The 18740-nt window shown below is 37.8% G+C and overlaps 2 protein-coding genes across 2 annotated transcripts; both read left to right on the top strand.

Annotated features, from left to right (window-relative positions):
• On the top strand, positions 11810-13495 carry LOC109229155 (histone H3.3). The gene is made up of 5 exons (XM_019394499.1): positions 11810-11957; positions 12456-12527; positions 12614-12690; positions 12845-12935; positions 13057-13495. Exons 2-5 carry the CDS (start codon positions 12456-12458, stop codon positions 13225-13227), a joined length of 411 nt encoding a protein of 136 aa, XP_019250044.1. The 5' UTR covers positions 11810-11957; the 3' UTR covers positions 13228-13495.
• On the top strand, positions 14081-18226 carry LOC109229154 (pentatricopeptide repeat-containing protein At4g02750-like). The gene is made up of 2 exons (XM_019394498.1): positions 14081-15899; positions 16661-18226. Exons 1-2 carry the CDS (start codon positions 15089-15091, stop codon positions 17638-17640), a joined length of 1791 nt encoding a protein of 596 aa, XP_019250043.1. The 5' UTR covers positions 14081-15088; the 3' UTR covers positions 17641-18226.

The following is an 18740-nucleotide window of genomic DNA, read 5'->3' as shown; positions in this document are numbered from 1 at the left end:
TGTGGTTAGGAAGGGGGATGGAGTTGTCATGTTATACTAGTGTGGTATGGTATATGCGATATGTTGTGGAAGATTGGGATTCGTGTGTGTAAGGTTACGGTTCAGTTCATAATGGAAAGTCAATAAATTCTTAAGCAGCACGGGCAGCTGCAGGTGATTAAAGAATTGATCTTCGGATGATTAAGGAAATGGTATTGCGATTCTAGTGATTTGACGAGGGTATATGTTCAGTAAAAAGGGCAAGGTGATGTAAACCGATGATGCTACATTAGTATTGCGATGTGTCATGCTTGATCGACTGCTGATATCTGAGTGTGGTTGATGGCACAGGTGAATTTTAGAATATCTTTCGTGGAATATTGGGTATGTGAAGTGTGATATGTGTTCATACGGTGGAATCTGGGATCAGGTTCAGAGATTCGTGTGCTATACGGAGTCGGAGACTGGGAGTTCTCATGTTACAGCTATGCAGTGGTTGTAAACCGTGTATATCGATACCGTTAGCGGTTATTGGGATCTGGAGGCCCGAGTGGATCTTTCTTCGTTGGCATGTTAGATTTTAGACATGATGTTGAGATGTAGACTGGTTGTCTCAGTGTTGGGTTATTCGAGACTATTGTGATGTGGACTATGTCGGAAAATGCCACAGGCTGCGTGGCGAGGTGCATCGGATTATGTTATAGCAGAGTGTGTTGTATTCCAAAGGCCAGCGGACGGCTGGGAAGGATTGCTTTTCTTAATTGGGGCCTTCGTGGCGGATGTCAGCGCAGAGGTTTCTACCATTGATTTAGTTTCGGTATTGAGGGACTTTTTCGGATGCGTTTCTTGTCGCCGGGCGAGGTTGTGGATTTCGGTATTTATTTGGTGCCGGGCACCGTATTGTACGGGTCTAGCAGGAGTCATAGTAGTAGAAGGAGCAGCTTCAGGCTTCTTGGTATTGAGTTCGTTGGCAGGCCAATGTGGCTACGTATTTAACTTGAGTTAGCTTGGTTAGTCTTGAGTTGTATTGTTGAGGGACAGGTGGATTCGATCGTTATTGAACTTGTTAGTGATCTGGGGAGATCTATGAGATGTTTCTTTTTTTGTGCTGTGAGGCGTTATGATTTCGGACTGTGGGCACATATAGTGCGGTGCTATCGAGATTCATAGTGGAAGTTGAAGGGGGGACCTCAGTTGTGTTTGAGTTTTGTAGCTTACAACGCTATGTGTAGATACCATTATGCACTCAGTATGCTTACGACCGATACTCGGTATTTTGTTATAATGAGCAAATTTGATTCGATGTGCATCTCCCTATGTGAGATATTTGTGTGGATCGGGTGGCACGCCGCCACAGGTATGTTATCTGGATCGGGTTGCACGCCGCAACAGTGTGATGTTGAGAATAGTTTTCCATATGTTACCTTATATACCTTGTTTTCTGGTTTCTGAGGAAAGTCAGTATTGGGTGTTGCTCGGCGAATAGCGCGTCGGTTGTGTCCTTTCAGGATTGAATGGTGTATATTACTTGCTTCACCGTGAGTGTAATGAATTGCTTTGGTTTCAGACATCAAATTGTGTGTGGCTGTCGGATTTTGATCACAGTGTCTTGAGGTGCTTCATGTGTAGCAATGTTTGGATATGATCGCGCATTGTAGTGAGGCTACGTGGAGTTATGACCCTTCGAGGTAGATTCAGGTGTTCTATTTCTATGATGTGAGACGGGGTCTCAGCCTTGTGTTGTGATGATACTGATGAGCTTGAAGTACAGCTCTTTTCTTTGAGTTATTTTCATGATTTGAGTATATTCAGGTCGTTTCTTGTTGGTACGCGTATTATGCAAGTTGTGGCTTAGGCCTGTATTGAGGTGTCATATCACCAGAGTGGTGTGTTGGATTCGAGGAGATCGTTGGAGTCATTAATGAATACGGACAGATTTGATTTCAGCTTGTTAGAAGGATAATATCGAGATTCAGCCCGGAAATCTGTTGTGGTATTAGTCAAAGGGGAAGCGGCTTCATGAATGGTTGATATGAGAAATGGTTACGGTTTATAGCATGTTTCATTTATCGTTGGCATTATATGAAAGTGTTGGAATAAGACCTTAGTTGATAAGAGGTTTTCTACCGGTATTTGGTTATTGTAGGCAACTGCTGTGAATAGAGGCTACCGTTTCGAGTGTTTGGACCATGTGGTATATCATATGATCTCACCTGAGGTTGCAGGTATGGGTTATTACAGCTGGTTCGGGTTTATTCTGGGTATAGATGTGAGGTTCTGATATTGTGTATAATTTCGGAAAGTGCAATGTGGTTCTACGGTTTATGGTTTAGATGGACTGTGAAATTTCAGCTATATTGTGTTGTCGGACCTATATGAGATAGGGTGACGTGAGATCACCCCGGGTATATGCTTGGTAAAGTTATTCAGCTGTTGGTTAGCTTCTAGGACAACTCTGGGTACGCTCGAGGACGAGCGTTGGTTTAAGTTGGGGAGGATGTGACGACCCGACCCGTCGTATCAGGTATTACTGCCCCGTTTTCCTCATTTATTACTTCTTCATGTTTCATTACCGGTATGTGGTGAGTTAGAGTTGATTCGGATTGGTTTTGATAAGAAATGAGACACTTAGTCTCTTTTAAGAAGGCTTAAGTTGGAAAAGTCAACCGGACGTTGACTTATGAGTTAGAGGGCTCGGATGTGATTTCCGGTGGTTCGGTTAGCTCCGAGAAGTGATTTGTGACTTAGGAGTGTGATCGGAAGTGATTTTGGAGGTCCGGTGTACATTTAGGCTTGAATTGGCGAAATTAGTATTTTGGCGATTTCCGGTTGATAGGTGATATTTTGATCCGGAAGTCAGAATGGAATCCGAGAGTTGCTGTAGCTTCATTAGGTGAATTGGGATGTGTGTGCAAAATGTCAGGTCATTCGGACGTGGTTTGGTTGGGTTTTTGATCGAATGCGTGTTTTGAAAGATTTAGAAGAACTTAGGCTTGAATTCGTTGTAAATTGATGATTTTGGTGTTGTTTGAAGTGTTTTGATAATTGGAACAAGTTTATGTTTTAGGATATGTTGGTGTTTTTGGTTGAGGTCCCGGGGGCCTCGGGTGAGTTTCGGGGTGGTTTCGGATCATTTTGGAGAAGTTTGATATTGCTGGTTCTGGTGTAACACTGTAGCTTGGGAATTGCGAAGGATTTCCTGGGAATTGCGAAAACAATGTAGCTTGGGAATTGCGAAGGATTTGCTGGGAATTGCGAAAACAGTGTAGCTTGGGAATTGCGAAGGATTTGCTGAGAATTGCGAAAACACTGTAGCTGGGGCAGAATGTTTAAAAAACATTTCATCCGCGAGTTGGGGTTATTTTCCACCATTGTTAAGCGACCTTGGGAGTATTTGGCGAGCAATTAAGAGGGTTTTGACTGGCGTTGTCTTCACGAGAGGCGCCATCACGACCGGGTTTGGAAATTGGGTCGTGACAATCATTTGCTCCTCTCCTTCTTCAAGGAGTTCTATTTTTGAAACCGATTAGTCAATTATGCTTCATGTGTGCCATAGACTCTATCCTTCATGGACTTTATCCTTTTTTTTTTGGAGCACTAGCAGCTGAAATATGATATTTAACTTTGGGTCAACAAATGTGCCTAGCAATATTTTTCAAATGTATTATCACTTGAACTTCAAGTTCATATTTTCTTGTGTGAGGATCTAGATGTACTCATAATAATTCATTTCATGTAATATTTTTTTCAGCTGCCATTTTCTCCCCCTAATGTTGGATCACCAAAACATATCCCCATCATTCTTTAGGGACTCATCTTTATGCGTTATGGTGGAGCAATTAAATCATATAGCACATTCATATTTCTAGATGAAGTTTATTTGGTTCCTGACCCTGAACCAATTGTGATAGGGAGAATTTATCAATAATTTGTTGGCTAGATGCGTAAAAGTGCTGCTATATATATTAAATAATACATCTCATACTAAATTTTATTTTTGGGATTTTTGTTCTCATAACCAATTGGTTAGCTATAGTTGGAGGCATATAATTTCTGCTAAACCAACTTGGATTTAAACCAGCATTATCAAGATAAATCATCATAATTTACGTTCTGGAATTGTGCTCTAATAATTTGAGCAAGCAACCTTGCAAAAGCCAAACTGCAAGTTGATAACAAATGCACATGTGACTATATAGATGCATCTATTAAAATCATATAATAGTAAATAGTCCACATGGCAGGTGACTGGGCCTATATATATATATCACCTTTTATTCATTCCAGAAATCAGGGGATTCGGTCCCTACCTTAGCTGGTATATCATAAGAATAAGCAGCATAAGAGAATTCTTGAAGAATCTTCTATTTCTTCAATATATGTCAATGTGAATTCTCAATCATTTGGGCATCATAATTGAACCGGGATGGCTTACCAGTCATGCCAACTAATATTTGTTTCAGTAAACCTCTAGTTTACTTGTGGCATGTGATTGCATCATCATACTTATGCTTGCTTAGTACAAATAGAAGGAAAATCGGGTAACCTTTTATATTTAGCCGATATGATATAGTAATATGAATATATTCAACCTTCCTTTCATTTATAGTCTCAATATGCCAACCACGTTTGCTTATACATTTGAAACTCAAAAAGTTTCTTTTGAGACTTACTACAATATCAATGTCATGAACAATTTTATTCATCCGGGTAATAATAAATTAGTTCTTCCGGATCTCTTAATTGATTTTGCACTACAAGACTTTTGTCACACCATTCATATGGTGAATGTCTCTTTCACAAAGAAAGTTATATTACAATAAATTTTCATGGTCAAAGTCATCATAAGCAAAATTATTTCTTCCTTGAATTTTGCCTTTAATAACCTTTTATAAGGCATGTCAAAATATTTTTGACGTACCACATGTACGCGACCAATGACATATTCGTGTAACCACACAGTAACAATCATTATCTTTCTTCCTCTTAAACCTCCCTTAAAGGTGAGTTGTGGTATGTATCCAACACGTCTTTATTTTTTATTTTTATTTTTTTGAAGGTTAAAGATATTATATTAATACTAATAATAATAATATTCCACGATGCTATCTTAGGGAACGTGTCCCATTGATCCACCGTGAGTACATATTTGTTCCATACCGCCTAGGGCATTATCATTACCTAGTGAAGCTAAAATATTACATGCCGACAAACTACATGTCCGGAAACTATTACAACCCTCCTTGTCCTTAAAATACACATTTAGAGCAAAATTAGGAGGTTCCGTAAAATAGCTAGTTATACTATAGCTAGGTTGAAGTAGTGCTTCCTTGGCCAAATGGTGTGCAACCCTGTTGCTCTCTCGAAAATTATGCTTCATTCGGATCTCCCCCCTCTCCATTAGCTTCTCCATTAAGTACCTGCATTCATAAAGTAAAGTGTTGTAAGTAGGATAATCCTCTTCTAAGAAACGTATTACCTCAGTAGCATCCGTCTCAATTTCACCTGGAGTGACATTTCCCTTCATAATTGTTTGCAAAGCTTGCCGAAAAGCTAGCAACTCTGTGTGGTTTGGTGATATACTTTCACACTTTGTGTAGAAACCCAGTATCCATTCTCCCTTATTGTTTCTTATGACTCCACTGATGCCTCCATGCAAGTGCTCTTCGTTGAAAGCCCCATCAATATTAATCTTGTACCAATCCTTAGGAGCTGGATGCCACTTGACTTTGACTTTAATGGATGTATTACTAGTAATGTGTGTAGTAGCTAATAAAGAATATTCCAGAGCATGGTTAAACATTTTTGTGGTGTTTATTTTATTACCGGTGTTGTTAATATTATTCTCATTTCTAGTTTTCCATATTGTCCATAGTGCAAACGGAAAAACTTCTTCCTAATTGATGAGATTGTTTGGTATGTTAGGAGCTTTTTTTCTTAGGAAATCCACCCAATGCTCTTGTGGCAGAGGGTTGTTTAAAGGAACACCTATAGATGCCCAGAAAAGCTTTGCCACTTTACAATCCCAAAAAATGTGGAGAATAGATTCATTAGTTCTACAAATAGGGCAGTTTGTGTCTATGTTAACACCTATTTTCCCTAAGTAATCTCTAGTAGGAAGTCTTGAGTGGTAACTTCCATATAAAAAACTTAATTTTTCTAGGACATTTTAAACGCCATATCCATGCAAAATCATTTCCAGTATAGTTATGCTTGTCAATTAGTTTGTAGCAAGAGGAGGTTGTGAATATCCCACTAGTGTTTATAGACCAAATACATGTGCTAGATTGAATGTTGGACGTGGTTAGTGAGTGGATGCTATTCAGGATATTTTGGAAGTTCGAAAGAAATGTGAGACATGTCCCATGAATTATGATTTTTTATGTCTTTTAATGTCAGCTCACTTTCTTTTTTATTGAGAGGGTATAACATTATCCCTTAATTTTCCAAACTTAGGGATCCAGTTTGTATCCCAAATGGACATGTTGGGATTGCTTCCCACTGGCCATCTTATACCCTCTTTACAATAATTCTAACCCTTTAAGAGGCTCTTCCAAGTGTGTGAAACCCCTTTTGTTATTTGGTCTGGCTATAAATACTACTGATAATACGTACCCAAATAGAAGAAGGGTTATTTAGAAGCCTCCAAACTAGACTTGTTAGAAGTGGCAAATTTTTAGATTTTGCCCTTCTGATACCCAGCCCCCCCCCCCCCCATATCTTTGGGTAGAGTTACCACATTCCAACCTATTAGGTGCATGTTCTTCTTTTCCGAAGTAGTTTTCCATAGGAAATCCCTTTGAATTTTGTCTATTTCTTTAAGGGTCCTACTAGGGAGCATCGAGAGCTGCATTTGGTGATTAGGAAGGGTGTTCAGTGTAGACTTTATAAGAGTGCACCTTCCTGCCATATTGAGCCAATTGGCATTCCAAACGTTCAATCTTGCCCTTATTTTTTCAATTAAAGGCAAGTAATCTTTATGTTTGGGAGGAGTACCACTCATTGGGAAGCCTAGATAGCTACCAAAGTCCTTACTGACCTTTATATCTAACATGGATATGATCCAATTGCACAAATCATTTGAGCAATTCTTTGAAAGGAGTAATTTTGATTTATCCTTATTAATGTTAAGGCCAGATAACTGGCAAAAGACATCCATGTTGTCTTTCATATTAGTGATTGTTTTCCTATTAGCTCTACCCATTAAGGTTAAATCATCAGCAAAAAACAATAGGAAAATGGAGGGCTTTTTTTATTCAATAGAATTGGATCCCATCGTAGGGTGTCAACTTGGTGTTTAATATTTTTGGATAACATATGCATGCACAAGATAAAAATATAGGGTAATAGGGAGTCGCCTTGTCTAATTCCCCTTGTAGGGCAAAACTCCTCAGTTTTATTACCATTAACAATGACTGAGATTGAACTAGTAGAAATACAACTTAGAATAAGAGAGGAAATATTTGGAGGGAAATTGTGGAACCTTAGGGTTCGATAAACAAACGACCTTCCAATTTATCGAAAGCCTTTTCCAGATCTATCTTTAAGAGCCAATTTCCTTTTCCAGTTCGGTTATTAAAACGCTTTAGGACCTCTTGAATAATGATAACATTATCACTAGGTCGTCTATTTTTCACAAAGCTAGTCTGATGTTCACTAACTATCTTATTTAATAGAGGCTTAATATGATTTACAATTATCTTAGTAATTACTTTATATAAAGTATTACAAAGACTAATCGGTCTAAAGTTTTGTAGTTTGTTAGCATTGTTGAATTTGGGGATCAAACAAACATAGGTTTTATTAAGGCCCTTTTGAATTTTCCTGTAATTAAAAATTCCTTGGCATAAATTAATAACCTTGTGACCTAGAATATGCCAAAATTTTTGGAAGAAGAAGGGGTGTAACCCATCAGGGCCAGGAGCCTTGGTCGGGTTTAAAGAGAAAATAGCTCTTCTAACTTCGTAATTTCTAAGGGGTTTATCAAGGCAAGACAAGTCTATTTTGCTAAAGTTTGTACTAGCCAAATTTAACTGCTTCCAATTCGTGACTTCATGAGAAGTAGTAAAGATATTATGGAAGTAATTTGACACGTGATGCATGAGAGCATTTTGGTTTTCAATCCAGCCACCATTGTTGTCTTTAAAGAAAATAATATTATTCTTCCTTCTCCGGTTAGTGGCTTGTATATGGAAATATCTCGTATTAGCATCACCCTCATTTAGCCAATTAACCCTAGAACGAAGTTTCCAATAATCCTCCTCTAGTTTAAGGAATGAATCATATTCTTCTATAAGTTGAACTTCTAAATCCCTAAGAAATTGGTTATATTGGTATTTGGGTGAATGTTGGATTCCTGTTATATGTTTTAACAGGTTTTTTTTTCTTGAAAAAATATTCCCAAAGGTTTCCTTCTTCCATGCCAAGATATTTTTTTGGAAGTGCGCAGTACCTTCTATAAGATCCTTATTGGCCCAGCTATCCATAACAATTCTAGGGAAATCTGGATGGGAGCACCAAAAGGTTTCCATTCTAAATGGTCTAGAATTATTACTGTTGATATTGTTATTAATATTAACTAATATAGGGTTATGGTCCGAGTGTATCTTAGGTAGGTGAGTAACCGTAACCTTATTATACTCTTGTAACCAATTGTGATTTGCATATACCCCATCTAACCTTTCCAAAATGAGACCCCTATTTCTCCTACGGTGATTTGACCAAGTATATTTGCACCCTTTGTAACCAAGGTCCATTAGGTGGCAATAATCAAGGCATTCAATAAGGGTACTAGCCCTTCTTTGATTAATAGGTCTCCCCCCAATTTTGTCCGTAGAGTTAGTAATTTCATTAAAATCGCCTGTTACGAGCCAGGGTCCCTTATATATATCATAGATATATTTAAAATCATCCCATAATAACATCCTATTGGCTATATTGTTACTAGCATATACAGACGAAAAAAGCCAAGATAAATTTTTAGGCTTTACCTCAATCATAGCATGGATGGATTGACCATTTCTTGTGAAGTTGTATACTTTAACCACAACAGTATTACATAGGAGCACCATGTCACCAGAATTACCCACTGCTGGGACCTCCACCATCTCATTAAAGTTGTACCCTTTAGTTTCAAGTAGTGCAACTAGATTAGGTCTATGTGTATCCATGATTTCACGGAAGTGCCTCCTAAAATTTTCGTTGTTAGCACCTCGAACATTCCAAACAATCATGTTACTTGGTTGAGGCATTTGACTCATTGTGGGGGGGGGGGGGTGTTGTTTGGATTCCTCCTCAAGGAAGGGACTAGAATTACCATATTCTTGCCTATTGTGGGATCGTGGGGAGGACGGATGTCTAAGGAGCACTTGTAAAGTGTCGTTGGGCAGCTGAAGATACACTTCCTGTCTAGCATTTCCTTGAAGATGAGTATTTTTACCTCGTTTAGGTTTGAAAAGGCCACTAGTGGCTCCAACAAGATCTCTAGGTCGTCCTCTTCCTCCTCTTCTTCCTCCCGAGCCCCTTCCTGGTTTTGCATGTTTGGGATTGGCGGTTGTACCTCCATTGGCTCTGGTTGTGGACCTAGTTGTTGGCCTTGCCTGGGGTTCTGTGGTGTCCATTGTGTGAAGATAAGATTCAACATCATTAGCTCCTCCGGGGCAAAAAAGGGTAAGTTGATTGGTGGATTTTGTGGTAGTTGTTGGTTGGCATTGTGTGGTATGTTCCACATCTCTTGCATGTTTTGCACTATTCTGGTTGATTGATGATGCAAGGAGATGTAGGATGTTGCTCATCCACATTTGGTTGATATAGTTGTTCATGGCTAGGGTCATTCCCTCCGAGATCAGCTGTGCAAGAAAGTGTGCCAACACGTCTTTATTCATTACACATATATTGCTACATTCACCTTAGCGAATGAGTATGCATTCTAAATGTTTATCACAAGTCATATTCTCTTCAAGTAATGGAGTATAATCATTGCGACGTGATTTATTATTTTTCTATACCAATTTGATGGTAAACATTGCCTTCACCTTTTGAAGGATATATTGAGAACCCTTATTGTTCTCCTTTTTATAGTTACTATCATGATGACGATTATTATTTCGTTTCTTGTCACGACCACGCCAATTCATATGGCCACGATAATTATATTATTTTTTTTCAAAATCATCATCAATATGGTGCATTGGGACCCAATGTCTCACCTTCATAAATGCATATTATGCCTTAATCATCCGGACTCGAACCCTCTTATTATTACGGTGCACATGAACTTGATTCATTATTCTCAGAGTGTCGTGGGACTTATCCCCGACCATTTATGAAAATATCAATTATCACTCTTGTGGTCATAAGCAAAAACAAAATTAGTTATAAGAATATAATCACTTCTGCCAGTCATGTATATCATAAAACTGAATATAGTTCAAGTGTATCTTCTAATACAAATAATTAACTGTTGGTTGATAAATTTTAGGTACTGGTAAACCATCAGCAAAGTAGTAACAACCATGTAGAAATTGGTTAAGAGATCATTATGATTCATTGACAAATAAATCGTATAACTAAGCATTCACATCTACCAGCTACTATTTATCCTCTCATCCAACGAAAATGAATCTTAAAATTCTCTTCTTTAAATGAGAGAGCCATCTTCAGAATTATTAGTATATTTATAGGCTTAAATTTGCAGCAAATAACTTGTAATAAATTATGATGGTATCTGACAAATATTATAGAATACATAAACAAAATTTTACTGGACAACTCTAAGTGTTTTCACAATATATTAGTAGCCAAGTTAGATTTCCATGACAAGTGAGAAACATATGCATGTCCAATACTTATTGAATGAATCAAAACACTTGATCAAGTCATTTCAATTACACATAAATATATCCTTTTTTTAAAAAGTATTATATCTGAATATAAATCCAAAAGAAATTGGTTAAATAAAATTACTAAGGTCATCTTCAGTTAAGAGGAGTTAACGAGTATTTCTACCAATTAAAAATCATGGCAAATTTTTACAATATCTCTAACCAAATGCTTTCTGATATACATGTGAATAATGAATTACTATATAATTATTTTATGTCTACTAATTTCTTTTCTGTGACGACATAACACCTACTATAAGAACTTGAATTAATATAAAATATGTAACATGTATTAAGACATACCTGGAGGATATATGAAAATAAACCTTAAAATGGTAATGGAAAGGATTAGAGTCTCGTGCTGATAACGTGTTATAAAATAAAATCAATATAGCAAGAACTATGTAATTAACTAGGATTAATAATAGAAAAGAATGACAACATTAGAAGAGAGGATTTATTTCTTCGTTTGAGAGTATGGAATAGGTTCATCAGTGAACCTATTTATAGAATTATTTCGTTGTTACAAAACCAATCCAAAACATGTTATGGATACATAACCAATTTAAAACCTGTTTTGGATATATAACCAATCTAAAACCTATTTTGAATACATAACCAATCTAAAACCTGTTATGAATACATAACCAATCTAAAACTGTTATAAAAGACATCCATCGTTGCAAGTGGATGAAAACATTTGCACGATTTATAACAAGTACTACATTAATCCCATTATCTTGTTTGTGGAGTTAACCGCCCAAAGCAAAAGTGACAAATACCGCAATCAAACACCACTTAACAATTTCAACCAATAAGAATCAAGTATTTAGTCCTCTCGATCCGGGAACAACCACTAACTTAGAATCTCAACCGTCCAAAGAGCTAGAGAAAACACAACACCCACCTTTTATAACCCTCGATATTCTTCCAAGAAAGCACACGGATGAATAATCTCAACCGTCCGATCTTATCCATCGCCTACATCCACAAAAATATATATAGCTGTCAACCTGCTAAACTTTGAACCTTTCGCATTCGCTCCACAAAAGCAGAGAGAAGAAAGAAGAAGAAGGAGAAAAGAAAAAAGAGAAGGTAGATTATTTAATCTCCTTTTTTATTTCCCTTTTCTTTTCCGCGCCATTATTTTTTGAATTAGTCTTTGTATTTCATTTATTATTAACATTTTAGTATAATTTAGGTTTTATTTAATTTGTAGAAACTTTGATCTGTCTGTAATCTCTAGGGTTTAGGGTTTCTGATAATCTCTCATGATAGGCTTTTGATTAAATGCTGGATCTCTTGAATATATCTGGAAATTAAGTCTTCCGTCATAATTATGTGAGATTTTTTGTTACTTTGTCATAAATTCTTAGACACAATTAGGTTACTAGAGATAAATTGAACATTTCTTTGTTTTTCATGTTATGGTTGCAGTTAATAAGTGCAAGTTGATTCTTTCGTTGTAATTATGTGAAATTATTGGGTTTTTTCAAGAAATTCTTTGGTACAGTTTAAATAACTAGATCATAATAGATGTATTTTTTGGGTTTTTGTGCTGCTATGGTTCAATTATTGGTTGTGGCATTTCAGATGGCTCGTACCAAGCAAACTGCTCGTAAGTCCACCGGAGGAAAGGCCCCTAGGAAGCAACTTGCTACTAAGGTCAGTTTTTCCTTAAAAATGTTTGTATATGAAATTGTAACCTTATGTTCTGTTTGGTAGCTAATGTTGTTTGGTACATGAATTAGGCTGCTCGTAAGTCTGCTCCTACTACTGGTGGAGTGAAGAAGCCTCACAGATACCGCCCTGGTACTGTTGCTCTTCGGTACGTTACATCTTGGTTTACTGATTCATATAAAGCTGTATGGAGTATTATATTATTATTATCACGTTTCCTTGATTTTAAGAATTGTGTAAAATACAAGTTTTCTTGATGCCCAATTTGCATATGATCACTTACACTTTCTTATGTTATGCAGTGAAATCCGTAAGTACCAGAAGAGTACTGAGCTCCTGATCAGGAAGCTCCCATTCCAGAGGCTTGTTCGTGAAATTGCTCAGGATTTCAAGGTAATTATGGTGGTTGTTTATAATCTGTTTATGGCTCTACATTGCTATGGTGTCTTGGAATGTAGCTTTAATGGTTTACTTGGTGATTGATTGGTTCTTTGTGTGGCTTCTTTGGTTTCAGACTGATCTGCGTTTCCAGAGTCATGCTGTGTTGGCTCTGCAGGAGGCTGCTGAGGCTTACTTGGTTGGTCTCTTTGAGGACACAAATCTTTGTGCCATTCATGCCAAGCGTGTCACCATTATGCCAAAGGACATTCAGCTCGCTAGGCGTATCAGGGGCGAGCGTGCTTAATTTGATCAAGTGTGGTAGCTTTGTTGGTGCTTTTAGATCTTTTTGTTAAAAGACAATGATGGTATTAAAATTTAGTAGTTAGGGATGATATGCTATGTTGATCTTATTTTGTGTGGTGGATGGAGGTGTGCTGTAATTGTTGGTCTGTTTTGGGAAGTGGAGAAGCATAGTATTTGTTGAATCTTTCTAATGTTTTGTTGTCACACCACTGGTGTTGAACAAGTTTCAGAATTTGCATCTAATGTTTAGCTCAACTGTTTGGTATTTGCCTCTTATCTTCCACTTCATAGTCTTATTGTTAGCATTGGAATGATATTTTTAGGGCCAAATTGGAGTTTGGTGTTAAATGTTTGTTGACATTGGCAGAGGCATCCGATGCCTTGAGAGTGCTGATGCATCGGTCGTTGCAACTCTCCTGGTATAGTCGAACATGATGCCTTTCTGCTAGTCGAACGAGACATTGGCACTCCATGTAGCTTCTATGAAAGCTTGTCAAAGGGATCCTCAGTTGACCCTTTCCAATAAGTTGCCTTGTCATCATTTCTTAATGTATAAAGTATTGGACTCTCTTAACCTAATTCTTACGAGATGGATTCATAAAATCTGCCCGCACAACATATCTGGCAGGCTCTTAATTTTGAGAAGCCAACTTCGTGCTACCCATGTCTAAGTGTGCTACTTGCTGCTCTTGCTTGGATATTGACTCGTCGAAATGTAAAGAAATTTGTTTAAAATCACCCTAAAGGTTGGTTATACATATGAGTGGAATTGTAGACGTACAAAATTATCCCCAAGGTAGGTGGTACATATGTTATTTTGTTGTATCTTATACCCGGGGAAGTTTGAGCATAGGACTATGCGGAGTATGAAACTGCACTATTTTGCAGTGTTGCAATGTCACAAGGAGTGCCAAAGAAACACAATATCCGTATAAGTTATTTCCTGTAGAAGATCCCACTTAAAATCCTCCGGATGAGTTTAAAACAGAATTGGAATTATCTTAAATAGGAGAGGGACACAAATCCTTACCTTCTATCCTTCGAGGCACAAGGCTAGAACATCATGATCAATGCATTGGCACGGGAAGGTAAACTCCAATCTGCGTGGGGTGTTTGATAAAATGTTACTGAGAGATGTGGTTTCTTGGAATTCAATGATAGTCTATTGACAATGCGAGTGTCTTCTGAATCCAAGAAACTCTTTGTATCAATGCCGGAGAGGACTGTAGTGTCTTGGAATTCAATGAACGCGGGTTGTGTGGAAAAAAAAAAAAAGTAACCTCCTTTTACAACACATGTAGCATGGTGAGAAAGGTGAAATTGTTTGGTCTGGTCGGATTTACAAGGAAGAGTGTGTAAAGCTCATGTTTTTGGAGGCAGAATTTAGCAGAAACAGGTTTGAGAACCATAAACTACCAAAAGGCCGTGGTAGTACTAGTATATGGAACTCTCATTAAGAAACATCCCCTACGTGTCAGAGAGACTGTTTCCGATAGACTGAAAAGGAAGTTTGAGCGGCCCCTTAAATCTAATGAAAATATAATACTTACAAGTTATTTTCTACATCAGATTGATAACTCTCTAGGACTTTAGCATCATCACTCCAGTAACTTTAGCGTAGCCTCACTGGTAAAAGTTCTTAAACTGTGTAATACAAAACTATGCATGTGTGACCATTTAAGAAATTAACTTTATTATTAGCCCTCTTTAAAATTTTCCCAAATTACAGTACCAACTTGGAGGCCGCATAATCCATTAGCTAATGTTAAGAGTGTGTCCTCCTCGTTGGATTAAAAAGCTGATTAATTAGCCCAAGTATACTACTGATTAATTGCTGCCCCACGCATAGTCCCTTATCTTTAATGTTTGTTCGCCATTTCCTGAGCTCCAAGCTCAAAACTTTCATACCATTAAACCTCCCTTGCTGCCATAGCTTTGAATGCCATTTTTCCCGCCGCACGAGCAAACCCTCCAAATCACCTCAGGATGTCTACAACTGCAACATCAGGATCAACCAACTGGCACGGGAAGGTAAACTCCATTCTGCTCGGAAGGTGTTTGATGAAATGTTACACAGAGATGTTGTTTCTTGGAATTCAATGATTACAGCCTACTGGCAAAATGGGTGTCTCAGTGAATCAAAGAAACTGTTTTTATCAATGCCTGAGAGGACTGTAGTGTCTTGGAATTCGATGATCGCAGGTTGCGTGGAAAATGATAGCATTGATGATGCTTATTTATATTTTAGCACTATGCCTGAGAAGAATGTTGCATCGTGGAACGCAATGATTTCGGGTTATGTTAAACATGGTATGGTAGAGGAGGCGGCGAGGTTGTTTGATGAGATGCCTAGAAAGAATGTGATTTCTTATACTGCAATGACCGATGGGTATATGCAGAAAGGTGAGACTGACAAGGCAAAGTCACTTTTTGACCGTATGCCACAAAAAAATGAGGTTTCTTGGACTGTGATGATTAATGGGTATGTAGAGAACGAGTGTTTCGATGAGGCAAAAGAGTTGTTTGAAAAGATGCCAGCTAAGAATAAGAATGTTGTTGCGATTACAGCTATGGTAGTTGGGTATTGCAAGGAGGGACGGGTGGAGGAAGGAAGGATTTTGTTTGATGGAATACTATGTAAAGATAGTGTTGCTTATAATGCCATGATTTCAGGTATGTAAAGTATGATTTTCGAGATTTAGATAGTGTGATCCCTGTGGTTGATTCTTTTTTTTCGAGATTTAGATAGTGTGATCCCTGTGGTTGATTCTTTTTTTTTTCTTTCTTTTTGTCGTGGTTTCATTAAGTTGATAATTACAGACATTGTGATGATTTATATTTTCGTATGTAATGTGATCATGGTAAATTGGTAATTGAGCATAGAAATGGAGAGTTGTGTTCACTTCTTGTCAGGCAAGTGCACCATAATCTTTTACTTAGTAACTTCAAGATTTTATTGTACTGAATCAATCTATTGTATGATGAGATTGCCACACTTATATTTTAAATAAATATGACGAATGGACCTAAGTGTTCTGTTCCGTATTCACTTTATTCTGGCCCAAAACATCAGTTAAATACCAGCTGAAGCATCTGGACTTGTCATGCTAAGAAAGCTCAAAATTCTGTTGGATCAACCGCTAAAAATTTGTTTAGCGGGAAATACAAACTTTTAGTTTTGAAGTATACATCTAAGAAGGGAAGGGAAAAATAAAGTATACATTTAAGAAGCAATTATATGTGACATTTTTTAGTTTAACTAACATTGCTTCAGCTCTACCATTCTTGAGTCTAAAATCCTCTATTATGTAGTTAGCTGAGTGACTATGCAGCTGGCTTGAGTAACCATTGGATGTGTGATCGCTTTTTGTATAAATTGTTTGTCAGGTGCCAATACACTTTCCCTGTATTCATTCTGTTGATGAATTTCTCAGGTTATGCACAAAACGGACGCAACGAAGAGGCACTCCAGTTACTTGTAGAGATGCTTAGGATGTCTCTTCGACCAGATCAATCTTCATGTCCTTCAGTTCTTTCTGCATGTGCTGCTCTCGCATCTCCTTTAGTTGGTAGACAAACTCATGCAGTTGTTATTAAATTTGGGGTAGACTCCGTCGTCTCCACATGTAATGCTCTAATTACTATGTACAGCAAATGTGGCAGCATTTTTGAGTGTGAGTTGGCTTTTGAATTAATCACAAGTCCAGACCTTGTTTCTTGGAATACTATAATTGCTGCCTTTGCACAGCACGGGTTGTATGCGAAAGCAGTTGCATATTTGGAGCAAATGGTTATCAGAGGATGTGAACCAGATGGTATAACATTCCTCTGCTTATTATCTGCTTGTGCCCATGCAGGGTTGGTTAGTGAGAGCATTTCTTGGTTTGATTCAATGGTAAAAAACTACAATATTACTCCAAGACCGGAGCATTATGCTTGTTTAATTGATATACTTGGCCGAGCCGGTCAGCTGGACAAGGCTTACAACATAATCCAAGAGATGCCTTTTGACGCCGATTTAGCTGCTTGGGGTGCCCTTCTTGCTGGCTGTCGCGCTAATGCCAACGTAGAACTGGGGCAGCTTGCTGGAGAGAAAGTCATGGAATTAGGTGGTGATAGTTCAGGGCCTTATATTATGTTATCTAATATATATGCTGAAGCAGGTATGTGGGGCGAGGTTACAAGAGTGAGAGGCTTGATGAAAGAACATGGCATCAAAAAGAAACCGGCATATAGTTGGACGGAGGTTGAAAATAAGGTGCATTATTTTCTGGGAGGGGATATCTCTCATCCCAGTATTCAAGAAATCCGTACAGCACTCAAGCAGATGAACTTGCAGATGAAATTCCAGGAAAAAGTTCTGGACTTCACCGACTTTTACTTCCTGGATGAACTGGAATGCACATGTAATTAGCATCTCTATGTCCAGTAAACTAATCAAATTTGGAGAAGTTTGGACTCTCCGTGAAAATTCAGGATCACTACTGCCTGAAATGCTCATTTAGCACTAAGTTCTTGTCCAAGCAAGATGAAACTTTTTCACCAGGAGCATGCCGGATGCACTAAGATACCTGCTTTTGATACTCTGTGGGAATGATCGTCTTTAAATTGGCAGAATGGTCATGCTTATGCAATTTGGGAAACTGATAAGACTTTATAGGCGATCAGTATTTAGACCCCGGAAGCTGGAAGATGTAAGGAATAGAGGAAGGATGATACTGAAACGGAAGGGGGTGTAGGCCCATGAATAGAGGAAGGAGAAGGGGGAAAAAGGGAGGCGGCGGCAGTCATTTCAACATTGCACTGTTCAGATTCAGGTTGATGTTAGAACTATTAGATTGTAACTTGAATCTTATGGTACTGTTGTTTGTAAAAAAACTGGAGAGCAAATAATTTCCAATGTGGGGTTTTTGGCATTGGTGTGTGTGATGCCAAAGTTGTTGCCATAAGACCATGTGATTTTTCCAGATTTTAAGAATGTATTAATTATTTTTTTCCTACATTGCCCTTGAAGAAAATAATGTTGGAGTATATGTTAGGAGTATTTATGTGAAGAGATAGTAAAGGTTAATATGGTTAATTTTATTGCTAATTAATGTTAAAAGGGAAATTTCTTAATCTGTGTGAAAACAGTTTAAAAATCACTTATTTGGACCGGAGGGAGTAACAATTATGCCTCAATTCCAAGCAAGTTGGGGTCAACCATATGAATATGTGGCTGAACAAGACGACCCATTACCATTTAATTATTACAATTCTTTTCCTGACTACATGTTTAGGACCAATTGGGATATTGATGATTGACTAAATGATATTTTAGAAGCTCATAAAGGTCCAATTACAGGTAGGGCATAAAGTCCTATATGAGATCGACCTTGTATTAGATTGGAGAGCTTGATTGGAAATATACCTAGTTGTGGGCAAAATACAAAATCAGTTGGTCTGCCGACACTAATTGAATTCGCTAGCCAAAAATAGTATGAAATATGTATATTATATGTATATAATGCACAT

This window comes from Nicotiana attenuata, chromosome 7 (assembly GCF_001879085.1).
Source record: "Nicotiana attenuata strain UT chromosome 7, NIATTr2, whole genome shotgun sequence".
Classification (NCBI taxonomy): Eukaryota; Viridiplantae; Streptophyta; class Magnoliopsida; order Solanales; family Solanaceae; genus Nicotiana; species Nicotiana attenuata.
The sequence above is the reverse complement of the archived record's forward strand: the minus strand, read 5'-3'. Positions and strand labels throughout refer to the sequence as shown.

Bases quoted from the DNA above. Each gene is read 5' to 3' on its own strand.
- LOC109229154 (XM_019394498.1), top strand. From the start codon at position 15,089: ATGTTTGTTCGCCATTTCCTGAGCTCCAAGCTCAAAACTTTCATACCA. The intron at 15,900-16,660 runs GTATGTAAAGTA...TGAATTTCTCAG, and splicing joins TTATAATGCCATGATTTCAG to GTTATGCACAAAACGGACGC.
- LOC109229155 (XM_019394499.1), top strand. From the start codon at position 12,456: ATGGCTCGTACCAAGCAAACTGCTCGTAAGTCCACCGGAGGAAAGGCC. The intron at 12,691-12,844 runs GTACGTTACATC...TATGTTATGCAG, and splicing joins CCTGGTACTGTTGCTCTTCG to TGAAATCCGTAAGTACCAGA. The intron at 12,936-13,056 runs GTAATTATGGTG...CTTTGGTTTCAG, and splicing joins AAATTGCTCAGGATTTCAAG to ACTGATCTGCGTTTCCAGAG.